At 46.3% G+C, this 12,899-nt stretch overlaps 1 protein-coding gene across 2 annotated transcripts in view; it reads left to right on the top strand.

The window, feature by feature from the left end:
* Spata13 (spermatogenesis associated 13) overlaps positions 1-8,990 on the top strand; it is an 82,074-nt gene extending 73,084 nt beyond the window's left edge. For both annotated transcript variants that reach the window (XM_059273531.1, XM_059273532.1), the window contains 2 exons: positions 2,532-2,606; positions 7,713-8,990. In XM_059273531.1, coding sequence (XP_059129514.1) covers positions 2,532-2,606; positions 7,713-7,888 — 251 coding nt within the window. In that variant the 3' untranslated portion in view covers positions 7,889-8,990. The remainder of the gene's footprint in view (positions 1-2,531; positions 2,607-7,712) is intronic.
* Positions 8,991-12,899: the final 3,909 nt, after the last annotated feature.

Genomic DNA, 12,899 nt, shown 5'->3' with positions numbered 1-12,899 from the left:
TGGTTATAAGCTGACATGTGGGTGCTGGGAATTGAACTCAGGACCTCTGGAAGAACAAGCAGTGCTCTTAACCTCCGAGCCATCTCTCCAGCCCCTCTCTTTATTTTCTTCACTTACTTATTCATTGATGCTGGCTGTGGGGATGTGTGTGGTGTATTTGTTCCTGGAGAGCCTGTAGAGGGCAGAAGAGGACATCTAGTGACCTCCTGTGTCACTCTCTGCCTCTTTCACTCGCAATGTGTCTTACTAAACTGGAGCTAGGCTGGCAGCCGGCAAGACCTGGCAATCCTCCTGTCTCCATCCCCCACAGCATTGGGATTGCAGGTGCACACATGAGTACACCAGCTTTTTACATGAGCACGGGGGATTTGAACTCAGGACTTCAGACTTGTACAGCATGCACTCTTGGTACACTCCAGAGCAGTCGTCTTCTTAGCCCAGAAATGCCAGGTGATTGTCAAGACTTCCCCTTCCTTTATCAGCACTGCTGCAAAACACTGTAAATTCGCCGCTCTGCCTGGGTCAATTCCAGTTCCTCCTCTGCTTTTTCCCATCTGTGGCATCCATAGAACCTGTACCGCATACCAGAGTGAACTCATGCTGCTGATATTCGGTTGTATACGTGTACAGAATGAGCATCTATGATCCCCAAATCACAATCTCTCTGAGTGTCGATGTGGAAAATCCCATAACTTAATCATGTGAGGGACCCAGTGAAAATGCAGATGCCCCAAAAGTACACTTTGGAATTACTTTCAGGCTGTGTAGAAGGTATCTGTGAAACAACTGAATCCTGTGTTTAGACTTTGGTCTCAGCACTAAGAGACCTTATGTATTATTGTCTATGTGAAAATATTAGAGAATTGAAAGTGTAGCATGTCCTGGTTCCACACATTTCAGGTAAGGGAAACTTAACCTGTACTTTGGTTTGTCATCCCAACTTCTGCCGACCTTTTTATTGCATAATCTTGTGAAAAGGAAGCTACCATTTGGCATTAACCCACACAACACTCACAGTTACTATGCCCAAGTTCCAGAGCCACCCACAGGGATTGGGATTGTGAGCACACACTGTCAAATGTGAGCTGTGGTGCCCAGGGAGAAGATGGGTGAGAAGTGGCAGTGTTGCCCAGATCTCAAGGATCATACATCTGGGCAAGTATTGCCCTGCTGTTACAGAGCCCAAGGGGCTTTAAGGTTGGTCCCTATGTCTCCTCTGTCAAGCCACCAGCTTCCAACTTGGCCATAGATTCTGCTGTTGGAAGTAGAAAGTGTCCTGGGGTCCTGTGTTGAGAGCATTTAGAAATCCCACAGGCTGTCTTGCCATTAAAAGTAAGAATTTCTTCAGAGACTTCCAGAGCTCAGACCAGAGTGAGGGCATGCAGCTCCCACACTCTGTGTGGCTGTCCTTTAGACTCAAGAAAACCGGAACCCGTAGCTGCCGTGCATTGGCTGCTGACCATCAGACGCTGTTGCAATAGGCTTATCACGAAATCCTTCTCAGAAGTGTGCAGGTAGTTGCTAAAATGGGAAATGATGGAGTCCCCAGCTCCCAGCTTACTCAGTTGCCCACACTGTCTGGTGTGGCTAGAAGGGCCTGAGTCGGAAGGCTTGCGCTCCTTTCCCTGAGGGTTCATGATGACCACAGGCACCCTAAACACTTTCAATTCTGTTCTTCAGCTTGTGTGTGTCCTTTGTTTTGTGGACTCCTGTGGCTGGGGCCCAGTGAAGATAGGTCTTCAGCTCTGCCTGGAGCACGGCACCAATCTCTGTATCTGGGTATGGTGTGGGAAGGAGGCTCTGCTAGACAGACATTGGGTATGTGACTGCATAAAGCCAGGGAAGCAGCGCCAATCAAGGTAGAGGGTAGGTTCAAAATAGAGACCAGGGTCACCTCAAGCTGCAGAGGTAGTGTGGCTCTGCCACAGTGGAACATGGCTCCTCACCTCCCACTTCTATGTCCCACCTCTCACCTCAGGAGAAGCAGTAATGCCAGCCCCAGCTGCTGCTCCTCTGCTGTTGGTCTCTGCCCTCTTTCCTGGTACAGCTCATTTTCATGTAGTCAGCCCACCCTATGTGAATAGCATTTCTGTCCCCATTGCAGAGCCAGGGTGCAGAGTCCCAATCCGAGGCTTCAGGCAAGGAGAATCCCGACCCACAGAGCTCTGGGCACATGTGAGCAGCAGCCCTGGGCCTCTTTGCCTTGGGCTCTCTTCCCAGAGCATCATGCTTTAAACCTGCAGTTAGAGTGACTCCCGTGTGGACATTGACCTGGGAGTGTCTGTGTTCAGACACCAAGGGTCTGTGTCTCATGACAATAGCACCTCATATCGCTCTGTAAAACACTTGGGTTCAGAGGTCATTGTGAGGCCTCTGGTGACACTCCTGGCACCCATCCTTTTCCTCACCTCTCAGGGTTCTTTGCTCTAGTCTGTAGAGAGCACCTCAGAACTGATGTATGTGGTACATAGTTTGTTCTGAAAAAGTTTTCCAAGGTTCTGAGTATAGATCACATCTGTTTCCAAACCCAGGAATGGAAATCCCAGAAAATCAAAAGAAACTCGCCATGTTGAATGCTCAGAAGGCCGGACATGGGAAATCTAAAGGTAAGGTTGGTGAAGGCTTCGTCTCCTTCCTGTAGATTTTGTGATGATATGGAGGCAGTGTCCATAGAGACTCTTTTCCCAGCACTGGGTGAGAGGAAAAGCCAGGGACATTCAAGGAACAGACCCAGATTGACAGGCAGGTGGAGAGTATTCAGGTTTGGATGCAGGGGCATGAAATACCTCCAATAGCAGCAGAGGCCTTCAAGACGAGTCCTGCCTGTGCCCTCTGTTCCTCATGTCCCTGGGGGATGATTCTGGTACCACTGGACCACCAATCAAGTAAACCCCCGCGTCTTTGGTTTGAGGAGGAATCGCCAACAACAAAATGCTGGCCAGCTATAGGTGACTGTGTACCAGGTTTTTTCTTTTGGGCTACCAACCAACTCCCAAATCATGACACAGAGACTTGGTACTAGTTATGAATGCTCAGCCTAGCTTAGGCTCATTTCTGGTAGCTCTTTTAACTTAAATTAACCTGTTTCTCTTTATCTACTTTTTGCCTCAAGGCCTTTTACCTTTCTTCCTTCTGTATATCTATCTTACTTTCACTGCTTCTCCTGGTTGGCTGGCTGGCCCCAGGTGTCTCCCTCTATTTCTCCCTCATACTCTCTTCTCTTCTTCTCTCTTCAAGCCTAGATTTCTCCTCCTATTTATTCTCTCTGCCTGCCAGCGCTGCCTATCTCTCTCTCTCTGCCTAGCTAATGGCCATTCAGCTCTTTTTTAGACCAATCAAATGCCTTAGGCAGGCAAGGTGGACAAGGTGGAACAAATGCAACACATCTTTACATGATTAAACAAATGCAGCATAAACAAATGTAACACTCTTTTGCCTAACGTAATATTCCATGACATTTCCCCCTTTTTGTCTAAATAAAAAGGAAGGGTTTTAACTTTAATGTAGTAAAGCTATATACAACAAGATTAATTATCAAGAATTACATTTACAATAGCCAATCCATTTGCATTTGGCAAATTCAGAGAAATCACTCTGTTACCTATTCCATGTTGATGAGCACAAAGCTCTGTACCTAATTTACCTTCTATCATAACTAAGGAAAACTGCAATTATAACTGTCTAGTCTTCAACTCCATCAAAGGTTCCAGAAGGATGTAATATTATCCAAGTAAACAGAAAGTGCAGTGCAAGCCACTTCCAAAAGCTATAGAAATGACAGACAGCTAGCTGCCTGGACAGTCACCCAAGGTTCCTCTGCAACGTTGCAGAATCTACCTTCAGCCTGCAGGCCTAGAATATCTGGTAGACCTTTCTATGAAGCAGAACTTTTGGAGGACTGTCTTGCCTAGTCTTCGCGAAGTTCAGTAGTTGCTTTCCTGTGTGTCCTGCAGAAGGTCTGGCAGACTTTACTACAAAGCAGGAATTTTGAAGAACTGTCCTGCTTCGTTTTGGCAAACTTTGACAGTCATTGTTATTTGTGTCCTGCTTGTCCAGTTTGTACAGCAGTTTCTTGCCCACATGGCTAATTTGGCCACAGTGAAAGCAAACTCCATATGGAGGTTCTTTGATGCCCATCATCTTCTCTGAAGTAAATTGGTGCTGCCAGGAACAGATGTGTCTTACTGTCATGAAAAGCCTTAGGTTATTAAGCATCTTAAATGCCATATTCTGTAAGTCTTTGAAGTGTTTGAAGACCATCTATCTATCTAAATATATGTTTAACCTTGAAAACATACCTAATATGACTACAAGTTTGATTATTATAGATGACTAACTAACCTATAGTTTTTAATTATACATTACTCTTTTTTTGTTGTTGTTTGTTTGGTTGGTTGGTTGGTTTTTTCGAGACAGGGTTTCTCTGTAGTTTTGGTGCCTGTCCTGGATCTCACTCTGTAGGCCAGGCTGGCCTTGAACTCACAGAGATCCGCCTGGCTCTGCCTCCCAAGTGCTGGGATTAAAGGCATGCACCACCACTGCCTGGCTTATACATTACATTTTTAAATGAGCTGCATAAGCACAATACCCCAAACAAGAGTAGAAACATACATACAGTATAACAAAAATAACTTTAAATTTGTATCAAAATACCAAAATCCATACCAATATAAAATATTTGAGTTTAATAGTTGTCTTATTATTTTATATTCCTATTTCCTCCTAAACGATGACAAACATCCATAACCCATCCTATAACCAAAAACCACCCACCCCACCTCTTGAATATGGGCATTGTATTCTCTAGACTGCTTCCTGTTGTCTGAGGGTGAAGGCATCTTTAGGAGACACTGAGAAAATTGAAATAATGGTCAAGTCCTAAGAAAGCTAGTTATAACATTTGTTGTCCAGTCTCTGTGCAGTGGGAAAGCACAAGGCTTATCAGCAGTCCTGGCTAGAATAGTCTGTGAGGCTGGACCATCTCAGCCAGCAGCCTTGAAGCTATTCTGGATGCAGAACTCTGAGGAAACTGCAACAGAGGCATTCTGAGAGGCTGGATCACCTGGGTCACCCATTTTTATTGGTGTCTGGACCCCTTGCTCTGAAAACACATGAACTTTCAAAGGTAACATACATTTCTGCATTAACACAAGTATGGACTATGCATTGTACACAAGCCAGCCAAAGATGATTTTTTTGTTTGTTTGTTTTATGTTTGAACAGGTCAAATATATGTCACCTAGTTTTTCTAGGTTTATTTCTTTATGTCTGTAGTCAAGATTTTCAGGAAGTCTCCCCCAATCAAACCTGATCACTATTAACCTTGAAGGAATCCACAGCCTTTTGTTTTCTGTAGAAACAAAAGCATAACTTCTTCCCCAATATGATACATTTTTTACTTCCATTTTAAAGTTTAGGCATTCCTAAAGCATCTAGGCTGGTTTAATTCAGCAATCCTTGCAATCCCATGTCTCACAGCAGCTGTTGTTCGCTCATTGGTATTCAAAAAATTAAAAGTTAACACAACAACATACAGGATCCAGACTGACTGTGTATTTTTCATCTTTACATGGCTTTTTTCCTTTATATTGCTTTACTCTTTCTTTAAAGACTTTGTTATTTATAAACTATTTACTTTTTTCTATGACTGTATCCATTTTCATTTCTTTCTTAAGCCTACGCACATTTTTAAACACACTGTAACCTGTTTAGAGTTTTTCCCCATCTGAACCTGCTTTACTAAGTGCCTGCAGCTATGAAATTACGGTGTTTTCTGATGCATAAGCCAAACTTTAAACTGCTGATGTGCTTTGTGCAAGTAGCTAGGCCTTCCACCAGAGGCTCTGGTGGCTGTTTTTGCCCTGCTCCTCAGGTCCATGAGAGATGAGCTCTATACCCACGGGCCTGGGGGACAACCACGTTTTTGGTTTTTTTGTTTTAAGATTTACTTATTTATTATGTATACAGTGTTCTGTCTGCATGTGTTCCTGCAGGCCAGAAGAGGGCACCACCTCATTACAGGTGGTTGTGAGCCACCATGTGTGCTGGGAATTGAACTCAGGACCTCTGGAAGAGCAACCAGTGCTCTTAACCTCTGAGCCATTTCTCCAGCCCTGACAACCACATTTTTTTAAACTGGGAGCTGCATTCAGTTGCCCCAGCTCTGGGATACCAGTGCCCATGCTATGGCAGGTGTCCCTACCCAGCACACTGTTTCTACTTAGTGTACCAGTATGGCAGAGCCTCTTAAAGGAGCCATATCTGTTTGTTTGTTTGTTTTTCTTTTTATTTATTTATTTTTTCTTTTTTTCAGGCCCTATGTGGAAATTCAGGCCCCATGCTGGGCACCAAAATGTACCAGGCTTTTTCTTTGGTGCCATCAACTAGCTCCCAAATCATGTCACAGAGACTTATTATTAGTTGTGAATGCTTGGCCTAGCTTAGGCTCATTTCCGGCTAGCTCTTTTAACTTAAATTAACCTGTTTCTCTTTATCTACCTTTTGCCTCAGGGCTCATTACCTTTCTTCCTTCTGTATAACTTACTTTCACTGCTTCTCCTGTCTGGCTTGTGGCTGCCTGACTGGCCCAGGGCATCTCCCTTTCTTTCTCCCTCATTCTCTCCTCTCTTCTCTTTTCAAGCCTAGAGTTCTCCTCCTATTCATTCTCTCTGCCTGCCAGCTCCACCTGTCCCTCTCTCTGCCTAGCTATTGGCCATTCAACTCTTTATTAGACCAATCAGATGCCTTAGGCAGGCAAGGTGACACAGCCACACATCTTTACATGATTAAACAAAGGCAACATAAACAAATGTAACACACCTTTGCACAGTTAAAGTAATATTCTGCAGCATAAACAAATGTATCACATCTTTGCCTAGTTAAAGTAATATTCCGCAGCATGACTGTACCGGTGAGGTGAGGTCTCGACATTCAGTGCATCGGTAGATGAGAAGACACTGGGCTTCCTCTAGAGTGCCTCCCCGCTCTGTACACACTAGAGTAACTTGGCTGTGACACTGAAGCATTCTTGGCCAGGCCACATCAGGGTCCTAGTGCTCACACTCAATGTCTCCCCAGGGTAGAGAGTGTCAATGTTACCTCATTTGTTTTCCTAACTTCCTGGGACTGTTACTCCCATTTTAGAGTAGGGACCTAAGGCACAGAGAAACCAAAGAGTTTCCCTCCAAATACTCATGGTCACTAAGTGTGGAGTAGTGTGTAGGCAACGGGAGTGTTGGTTCCGGGCCTTGGTTTGAGCATGTCTCTACTTCCACTCTACACCAGGAGCCCAGTTCTGATTCTTCACTGACCCCCGCCCCCCTTATAGTGGAAGGTGATCCGCTTCATCCCAGGGCTTCCTTCCTGTGACGTTTTGGGTAGGCTTCATGAGGTAACCCTTGGTGGCCCCATCCAGGGTATCTGAAAGTCTTGTTTCTTTTTTGTTTCTTTCACGACAGAGTTTCTCTGTGTAACAGCACTGACTGTCCTGGAACTCACTCTGGAGACCAGGCTGGCCTCAAACTCACAGACATCTGCCTGGTTCTGCCTCCCTAGTGCTGGGATTAAAGGCGTGCGCCGCCCATGCCCAGCAAAAGTCTTGCTTCTTAGGACAGTTACTTGATGTCCTTTTGATTCTGGGAATCAGCTAAGTACTTTGAGTCCTAATATGGCTTTTAAGTGACTAATCTGTCTGTCTGTTCTTCCTGAGTTAGGCTACAGCAGCTGCCCTGTGGCCCCACCCCACCAGAGCCTGCCACCCCTTCACCAGCGCCACATCACGGTGCCTACCAGCATCCCGCAGCAGCAGGTCTTTGCCTTGGCCGAGCCCAAGAGGAAGCCTTCACTCTTCTGGCACACCTTCCACAAACTCACCCCCTTCAGGAAATGAGCCTTACCCAGGGTGTGCCTCTGAAGTACTGTTGGGAAGGAAGACCGGTTTTGTCTCTTCAGTGTGACGTCCGGGGATGGCTCTTGCTCAGTGCTGAACACTTCTTTTGGGAATCCATGATGAAGAGGAGTTGGACTCATCTTTGATTTTGAGAGGCCCTGGTGCCCTTGTGGAAAGGAGGAAGCCATGAAGCACTGCTCTATCCCACACTGGAAGCCAAGTTGCAATGTCAGGTGGCTGGGATGTAGGGACCAGGGCTTCTCTCTACGTGGAGACTGCTGACTCGGTGGCCCTGCGAATTTGCCGCTCATGGTCATATTCCTGCTGCAGTTCCAGACAGTACCAAGAGCCTTTCAGTCCCTCAGGAGCAACCACATTAAGGATGGCTTCTGTGTTTGATCTTCAGGAACTCATCGACAAGAGATTGGTAGGACATTGACAGCCATAGGATGACTTGGGTCAGAGAGACAATGAAGGAGCTAGAGCTGCTGGGCAGGTGCCCACAGTTCTCCAAGGTGTAGCAGGTTTCATCTTGCAAGGTTCCTTATTCACAAGCTAGGGAGAGATGACAGGAGGCACCTGTCGCCCTGGCAGTGTGGGGCATGACAGCATCCTCAAGGCAGTGCTGCTTTCCAGACTCTAAGGAAGGGCACTGCCAGCTCGTTTGTCCCTCTCAGCTCTTCAAGCAGAGGTCATGTCTTGCTCACCCATCACAACCTAAGACGCTGCCATTCGCAGAAGCAGTGGCGATGTGAAAATTCTTTCAAGTTTGATAACACGATAACGTGCACCTGTGCATCTTCAACAGACATTTGCAATTTCTCCATCAGTGAGATGATGATGATGAAGACACAGACATTCCACAGAGACAACAAGGGACAAAAAACGTCCTGCTTCCCGGGGATGTGGAGACACCTCTGTCACATGACCCTGAAACAGCAGTGGCCGGCCGTGCCAGCTGGAGATTGGTTTTGATGACTCCTTAGCTCCGAGAGCGCTGTCTCTTAACGAAGGCCACACGGGCTGACACCCACAGGGAGTAACCTCCCTTTGTTGACATTGTGGAGTTTGATCAAAACGCCTTTTAACAAGATCTAAGGAAGACTAGTTCTACATTTTAATCTACACAGTGAGCTGGCCGGGAGGGGTCCTACTGTGCAGCTTGTGCGTTCTTTTGGACAAGCTTGTTCTTGTGTGCTGTTCCTGCAAGGCTCTCCTCTCTCCTCAGCTCTTGCTGGAGAACAAGCAAGTCTGCAGTGTTAGAGACGGAGGTACTGGTCCATCAGCACAGTTCCTCCACCCTGTCCCCCATATCTAGAGCTATGCCTGCAGCAAGTGACCTCACAGCAAATAACCTTGACCCTGGACCTGGGATTAGCCTCCCCACTGCTGTGCACCCAGGGCATGTTCACTTAGAGGCAACAATGCTGGGATCGTGGTCAGTGGCCCCACGGCTGTTTCTGTGTATCGTGAAGTGGTTCAGTGCGCAGAGTGTGTGTGTGTGTGTGTGTGTGTGTGTGTGTGTGTGTGTGTGTGTGTGTGTTTGTGTGTATGTGTGTGTGGAGAGAGAGAAAGAGAGAGAGAGAGAGAGAGAGAGAGAGAGAGTCCTTGAATAGATGCATCAACTTAGCTGCGTTTATGTAACTGACAGATTGTTTTTGTTTTTTTACTAATAGAATGCAATGATATAATGATATATTTTGGAAATTGCTATACTTGGTGTGTTTTCTCTGCTACAGTGTGTATATACAGCAGTTTCAACAGTCGTGTTGTTAATATGAGAACTGCTTTAAGGAAGTGAAGATCGTCTTTTGGTCCTGTTCACATTCCCTGAGGATTTAACTTGAGTTTCACTGCAGGCTTCATTTGCTGTTACAACTAATGACAGTGAAGAAGTAACACATTACGTTTGTGACCAGTCCTAATGTATTTCCCAGCTGCCCTAACTTCCGGTTCCCACCTACCTCCACAGACCTCCTAACAATCCCGAACATCAGGATGTGTTTATATTGAGTCACATTCAAGACCTGGGCTGGCCCCAGGCGATTTTATACAGTGTGAGAAGTGCTGGATCAAATGTCTGTCCCAGATGAGTCTTACTTGGGATTTCTGGGTGATTTTGAAAATTAATGTGTTTTTAAAAGCTATAATGGCCTTTGACTTTGTAAAAATCTGTATGTCTATATGAATTTTATTACCAAATACCTGAGTTCTACAAAAAGTGGAAGACCTTGAGTATTATTTTCAGTTCTCCAAACTTCCTTCTTGATTTAAGGCATGCGCTCTACTTTGAAAGGAAAAAAAGAGAAGCAACCAAGAGCCTCTTGCCGGAACGGTGTCTGATGCTTACGAACAACATTCCCTCCCTCTCCCTCAGTGGGCCAAAAAAGATTGGTGACTTAAATTTTAATGATTTCATTTGTTCTGTCTTTAGAGGTCCATAATTAGCTCTGCTAATACAGTTGAAGGCCTCCCTGGTTTAGATTATACCTATAGGTATGACCACCATGTGGTAGGTGAAAAGTGATCGTAAATAATACTTGAAAGTCTAGAGAAAGAAGGAACATTCCAGGCTCTATCCCAAAAAGTAAAAGAAAGTGGCAGACAGCTAGTCGGGGCTCTCAAGAGACTCCGCCCCTTAGATGCGTCATCCGTTCTGATTTTCGTTTCTGCATGGCAGATCTGCTTCTGCAGTGAGACCCATCACCACTATGGAATGCCATTTCTAAATGCTGTGCCTTTTAATATCCAAGCCATGCAAGACCGATTCCACACCCTCCGTTGCTGTTGTTACATGCAAAGCAAAGATGTATTTCATTTGAAATTGGGTTCACAGTGGACGTCTTTTCTAAGCGCCAGGGATCCAGCATGGACGTCTTTTCTAAGCGCCAGGGATCCAGCGTATGTGCATCTGGACATCTGCACCTGGATGTTTCTCAGGACAGGTCAGTCCTGTTGCAGTCAGAGTTTCCTGGAGTCAGGGCATGGCTTCTGCATTGTGGCTTCATCATGGATAGGAACAGCAGAAGTGTCCCTCAGGCCAGTGCCAAGAAGGATGAGTCAGGGCCTTTCAGCAGCTTAAAGCCAGGATGCTGGGTACAGTGTGCCCACAAACTGTTTCTTCTCAGGATCCAGGGAAAGGCGAGTTGAAAGACTTAGGACAAAATAAGTAGAAACTTCTAGCTAGTCTTAGAGAGGGGGAGAATCCGCTTATATAATGTATGTATGTAAATTTGCTTAGCCATCCCATGACTTCATTATTGCTTTTATGTTCTCTTAGGCATTGCCATTTATGTTTAGGACGTACTTTGGGCCGCTTCTGTAATTTAATAGTTGGTCCCTTTTGGGGGGGTACATATTGGTGCCCACTGTGCGTGACTTGCTGACCGACCTTCTCGGCTGTGCTTTTAGTGATAACTAATCCACATTGCGGTGCTGTCGTCCATGTAAGTCAAGTGCTGCTCCTGAGATGGCGAGCCGGCTTTGATGCTGAAATTGGGCCTGTGTACAAGACGTGCATTTTTGCTGAATGAAGGGTTTTTGTTGTCGTTGTTGTTTTAAAAAAAAATAGTTATTTGATTTCTTGTAAATGCTGTGAATCTCTATTTGTCATTTTGTATCTGTATATTAAAGTAATTTGCCAAACCTGGTTCTAGTGATGCATCTCCACAAAAGAGGCAGGGCTGGGGCGTGCACAGAGCCCTGCGTTTGGTTCTCAGCACTGTGTAAAACAGGGTGTGAAAAGCACACAGCTGTGATCCCAGCACTTGGAAGGTGGAGGCAAGAGGCTTTCCCTGGCTGCAATGAGGAGTTCAAGGTCAACCTAAGCACTATGAGACCGGCTCAAGAAAAATTCTTCAAAGGCAGCAGATGCTGGAGCTTACAGATCCTTTATGGCTCTGTCTTTGGTGCTTGTTCTAAAGACTCCTTCCTGATGGCTGGGAGGGTCACGGAGCAGGTATTAGAGAAAAGCTCTGAGGGGAGTAGAGGGAGGGGCCCCTGGACTTCCAAAGCCCTTAGAGTGATACAGGAGCCAGAGAGGGCAAGTGACAGTCCCTTTTTGTGGGTTTGGAGCTCTGACTGGGAATTGCTCCACTCCCTACCTCAAGGTAAAGCAGGCACTCTGCCACTGAGTGACAGCCCAGCCCTGGAAGGCCCAATCTGTTGCAGCCGTTTCCCATGAATGGTGGAATGTGGGTGACCAAGTCTCTACACCTCTGGGTGGCCAGAGCTGCTGGCAAGACCCTTCCTTCACTGGGAGGTGAGCCTGTAGCCTTGGCCTCCCTCACCCAGGGTGTGGGGTGAATAAGAATTTCCTCCTCTCATTAGCAAACTCAGAAAATCCCAGTAAACAGCCCATTGTTTGCTGTGACTAATCAGAAAAGGGTTCCTCTGGGTTGCCAAGGCTGCCTCCTGCTTTCTGTTGTTTACTCCCAGCTCATGGGTCCCCTCCTCCTCGTACCCTTGCTCACCTCTCCACTGGGTGAAAGGGTGACAGTGCCAACCGGGGGTGACCAAGGATGGTACCATACATAGAAGGGAGCGTAAGTGGGAGGCAGCGGTACTTTATTCTAGAAGAGTTGGTGTGGGGGCGGGGGAGCAAACATGTATTATTTTGGATAAACACATACAGCTGTCTGCTGTATGCACAGGAGACCATGTCCCTACAGAGGGATGTGTGGCCGGAGAGCCATATAGAAATATGACGACGTTCACCTGGCATCAGTAGCAGCAGAGATGTGAGGTAGGTGCACGACAGCCCCTAGAATGGCGTCCTGGCCCTGACAAACATCCAGGCCAGGACTGGACTCCTGAGGACTTTGCAGAGGCCCAAGGCCCCTGTAGGATTCTTTGGATAAACACAGTGCCTCTGCTGGGTTAGACTGGGACCATGAGGTCTCTGTGGAGCTGGATGTTAACAGATAACCCAGAGCCTGTGTGGCACTGGTAGCATGTGGCATTCCCTAATGTGGCCAAATAACTCAAGGCCAGCTGTAGCCCGGATTGCCTG

Source organism: Peromyscus eremicus, chromosome 9 (assembly GCF_949786415.1).
Source record: "Peromyscus eremicus chromosome 9, PerEre_H2_v1, whole genome shotgun sequence".
In the NCBI taxonomy this organism is placed as follows: domain Eukaryota; kingdom Metazoa; phylum Chordata; class Mammalia; order Rodentia; family Cricetidae; genus Peromyscus; species Peromyscus eremicus.
The sequence above is the reverse complement of the archived record's forward strand: the minus strand, read 5'-3'. Positions and strand labels throughout refer to the sequence as shown.